This window comes from Camelina sativa, chromosome 7 (assembly GCF_000633955.1).
Source record: "Camelina sativa cultivar DH55 chromosome 7, Cs, whole genome shotgun sequence".
NCBI classification, from domain to species: domain Eukaryota; kingdom Viridiplantae; phylum Streptophyta; class Magnoliopsida; order Brassicales; family Brassicaceae; genus Camelina; species Camelina sativa.
The window spans coordinates 12,613,968-12,618,060 of record NC_025691.1 but is presented as its reverse complement, the minus strand read 5'-3'; the positions used below and the strand labels follow the sequence as shown (position 1 = coordinate 12,618,060).

Sequence of the window (4,093 nt, the reverse complement as noted above, 5' to 3'; positions counted from 1 at the left end):
TTCACGAATCCATTTACATTTTTATACACCTCCAAACCTGATTTTTGTGTTCATAATGAGAACCACCGTTTTTAAAACTCGCCCAAAACTCTCATCTACCTATGCACAAGACAGAGTAAAACAACAGAAAATGACGACTGTTATTATAACTGAACTGATGCCACTATAGCCAAGTGACTATGATCTCTCTAATAGAGATTTGAAATAATGTCTGAAAATGTCAGTTTACATTTCTATCTCTCGATAACCCTTCGACTGTTTCTGAAATCTCCGATGTCTGTGTCTTTACCATCACTATGCCCATGCCGGTTTCCTCCTCCTCCTCCTCTTCCTCCTCTGTTAGACCCCCTGAAACTACCTGAACCGCGTCCCCGGCTGCTCTTTCTATCAAACTCATCATCAAAACCTCCCCTTCTGCTTCCCATTCTTCCCCCAAACCCACCACTATCTTCTCTGTTCCCTCTTGATCGACTAGCCTGGGAACTTGACCCTCTGTAATCTTCATCGTCACTACCAAAGCTACTCCTTCTGCTTCCTGTTCTTCCCCCTCTCCCTCTTGATCTGTTAGCTGACGAGCCATTAGATCCCCTGTAGCTATCAGAGGCAAAATTATCATTGAAACCACCACGTCCACCTCTCATTCTTCCTCTGCTTCCTCTCGATCTATTACCAGAGAAGCTTGACCCTCTGAACTCTTGATCATCCATGTCATCATCAGATTCTGAAGCTGAATAGGAGCTTCGTTTTCCCTTGAACCCTCCTTTGCCACCGTTGTTTCTTTGTCCACGCCTTAGACTGGACCTGGGACCATCGTCCTCCAGATCAGAATCGAGCCCAAATTCTTCGTCTGACCCAAATGTAAGTTTTCTCAAAGGTGGACCTCTCTGGGTTGAAGCAACATGGCTTGATTTCCACCTGGGATTGGCGGATACCTCATCATCTGAACTGAAACCGAGCTCATCATCCCTAGAGAAACCTCCCTTACCGTTTCCTTGCTTCTTTCTACTGTTGTGAAGGTTTGAACTTCCTCCTCTGTGTGCATTGAAACCAGCCTTCTCCGGAAACTGTTCATCCTCTGAGAACTCGTCAGAAGCAAAAGAAGATCGAGCTCCTTCAACTGAGACCTCTCTCTCTCCAGATTCGTCTATTTCATAGCTATCAATGTCATCTNTTCCTCCTTTGTTAGACCCCCTGAAACTACCTGAACAGCGTCCCCGGCTGCTCTTTCTATCAAACTCATCATCAAAACCGCCCCTTCTGCTTCCCATTCTTTCACCAAACCCGCCACTATCTTCTCTGTTCCCTCTTGATCTACTAGCCCGGGAACTTGACCCTCTGTAATCTTCATCGTCACTACCAAAGCTACTCCTTCTGCTTCCTGTTCTTCCCCCTCTCCCTCTTGATCTGTTAGCTGACGAGCCATTAGATCCCCTGTAGCTATCAGAGGCAAAATTATCATTGAAACCACCACGTCCACCTCTCATTCTTCCTCTGCTTCCTCTCGATCTATTACCAGAGAAGCTTAACCCTCTGAACTCTTGATCATCCATGTCATCATCAGATTCTGAAGCTGAATAGGAGCTTCGTTTTCCCTTGAACCCTCCTTTGCCACCGTTGTTTCTTTGTCCACGCCTTAGACTGGACCTGGGACCATCGTCCTCCAGATCAGAATCGAGCCCAAATTCTTCGTCTGACCCAAATGTAAGTTTTCTCAAAGGTGGACCTCTCTGGGTTGAAGCAACATGGCTTGATTTCCACCTGGGATTGGCGGATACCTCATCATCTGAACTGAAACCGAGCTCATCATCCCTAGAGAAACCTCCCTTACCGTTTCCTTGCTTCTTTCTACTGTTGTGAAGGTTTGAACTTCCTCCTCTGTGTGCATTGAAACCAGCCTTCTCAGGAAACTGTTCATCCTCTGAGAACTCGTCAGAAGCAAAAGAAGATCGAGCTCCTTCAACTGAGACCTCTCTCTCTCCAGATTCGTCTATTTCATAGCTATCAATGTCATCTTCATCGTCAAAGTCATCAAACCCAACTCCAGGTCTTCTGCTTCTGCCAAAATCAGAACTTTCTCGGGCTCCTGGAGGTAGATTACCAAATTCTTCTTCAGGATCTCTCATACCCTCCCGCAGAAGGCTTTCATTCTTTTTGCTGGAATCTGCATATTCAAACGCAGCAANTCTGCTTCCTGTTCTTCCCCCTCTCCCTCTTGATCTGTTAGCTGACGAGCCATTAGATCCCCTGTAGCTATCAGAGGCAAAATTATCATTGAAACCACCACGTCCACCTCTCATTCTTCCTCTGCTTCCTCTCGATCTATTACCAGAGAAGCTTGACCCTCTGAACTCTTGATCATCCATGTCATCATCAGATTCTGAAGCTGAATAGGAGCTTCGTTTTCCCTTGAACCCTCCTTTGCCACCGTTGTTTCTTTGTCCACGCCTTAGACTGGACCTGGGACCATCGTCCTCCAGATCAGAATCGAGCCCAAATTCTTCGTCTGACCCAAATGTAAGTTTTCTCAAAGGTGGACCTCTCTGGGTTGAAGCAACATGGCTTGATTTCCACCTGGGATTGGCGGATACCTCATCATCTGAACTGAAACCGAGCTCATCATCCCTAGAGAAACCTCCCTTACCGTTTCCTTGCTTCTTTCTACTGTTGTGAAGGTTTGAACTTCCTCCTCTGTGTGCATTGAAACCAGCCTTCTCAGGAAACTGTTCATCCTCTGAGAACTCGTCAGAAGCAAAAGAAGATCGAGCTCCTTCAACTGAGACCTCTCTCTCTCCAGATTCGTCTATTTCATAGCTATCAATGTCATCTTCATCGTCAAAGTCATCAAACCCAACTCCAGGTCTTCTGCTTCTGCCAAAATCAGAACTTTCTCGGGCTCCTGGAGGTAGATTACCAAATTCTTCTTCAGGATCTCTCATACCCTCCCGCAGAAGGCTTTCATTCTTTTTGCTGGAATCTGCATATTCAAACGCAGCAACTTCTGCTCCGTCTGATTCATCGTCATCAAAATCAAAGTTCCATGCATTTGAAACATCATCCCGCTTTACAACCCTGTCTGTTTGTTCTTCTGTGAACCGATGTGTATCTTGTGTTTTGTTTTCTAAGGTAGCATCCGCTGGACGCTTGCAATCACAATGGAAACATGCCATGTTTCTCCTATAGTTTAAGAAGTTGCACCTGCCATAACAGCATGCATTATGATCAGTTCCATGACATAAAACAGTATCCTTATTCTCAGAATCACATTTCCTCAAAAGCATAGCAACTTACTCAGGGCATTCCCATTCTCCTGGAAGGAGCTGTCGCTTTGGCCTCTTTGCATCACACTGTAAGCAAATCGTGTTCTTTGCGAAATTCATGAAATCGCACCTGAGACAAAAATGAAGTGGTACTAACATCTCAGGACAAATGTTAAACTTAAAATATACATCAAAAGATGCGCCTAGCTTCTGCCGAAATTAGTGTTCTTCAACCAAATTTTATAATCTAATTTTAAAATGCTGATAGGGTATATCATGAGGTCATCAGAAGAGAAAGGTGGGACTTACTTTGGGCACAGCCAATCTCCTTTCTTCATCTCAACGTCATCACGGCCAACACGTCGTTTAGGAGTTGGCGGTGGCTGCTTGACTTTAGGCGGGGCCCTCTTGATAACTGGTGGAGTAAGATTAGGATCTATTGGTACAGTGCTTAACTTGACAATCTCGTGCAGCAGTTTCCGCACCACAGTCTTAACAGACTTTTTCTTCAGGAGATTTTTGTTGGCCACTGTTCCGTTCAATGGGTCAAAACCATAGGTGAACAAAATGCGCATGAGATCAATGGTTCGAGCCTCATCCTCTTTGTTTGTTAACAAAAACGCCTTTTCGCATGAGTTCCTCAAGCTGCAGGAACTGCAGACCTAATATATGAATGAATGTTATCATCTGAAGAACCTATAGTAAACCAATTAGGAAATTAACCGGAAATCTCGCGAGGAAGAAAAAGAAAATTTATCAGTAAGATTAACAGAGGAGACTTTATGAAACCTAAGAAAATAGCCACAGCCCAATACTCCAACCAAACTAAAAGAAAA

The 4,093-nt window shown here is 44.6% G+C and overlaps 1 protein-coding gene across 1 annotated transcript in view; it reads right to left on the bottom strand.

The window, feature by feature from the left end:
- LOC104701023 overlaps positions 1 to 4,093 on the bottom strand; it is a 6,518-nt gene continuing 2,425 nt past the window's right edge. The window contains exons 3-6 of the mRNA XM_010416646.2: positions 3,567 to 3,919; positions 3,289 to 3,387; positions 2,285 to 3,195; positions 1 to 634 (exon numbers count right to left, since the gene is read on the bottom strand). Coding sequence (XP_010414948.1) covers positions 234 to 634; positions 2,285 to 3,195; positions 3,289 to 3,387; positions 3,567 to 3,919 — 1,764 coding nt within the window. The 3' untranslated portion in view covers positions 1 to 233. The remainder of the gene's footprint in view (positions 635 to 2,284; positions 3,196 to 3,288; positions 3,388 to 3,566; positions 3,920 to 4,093) is intronic.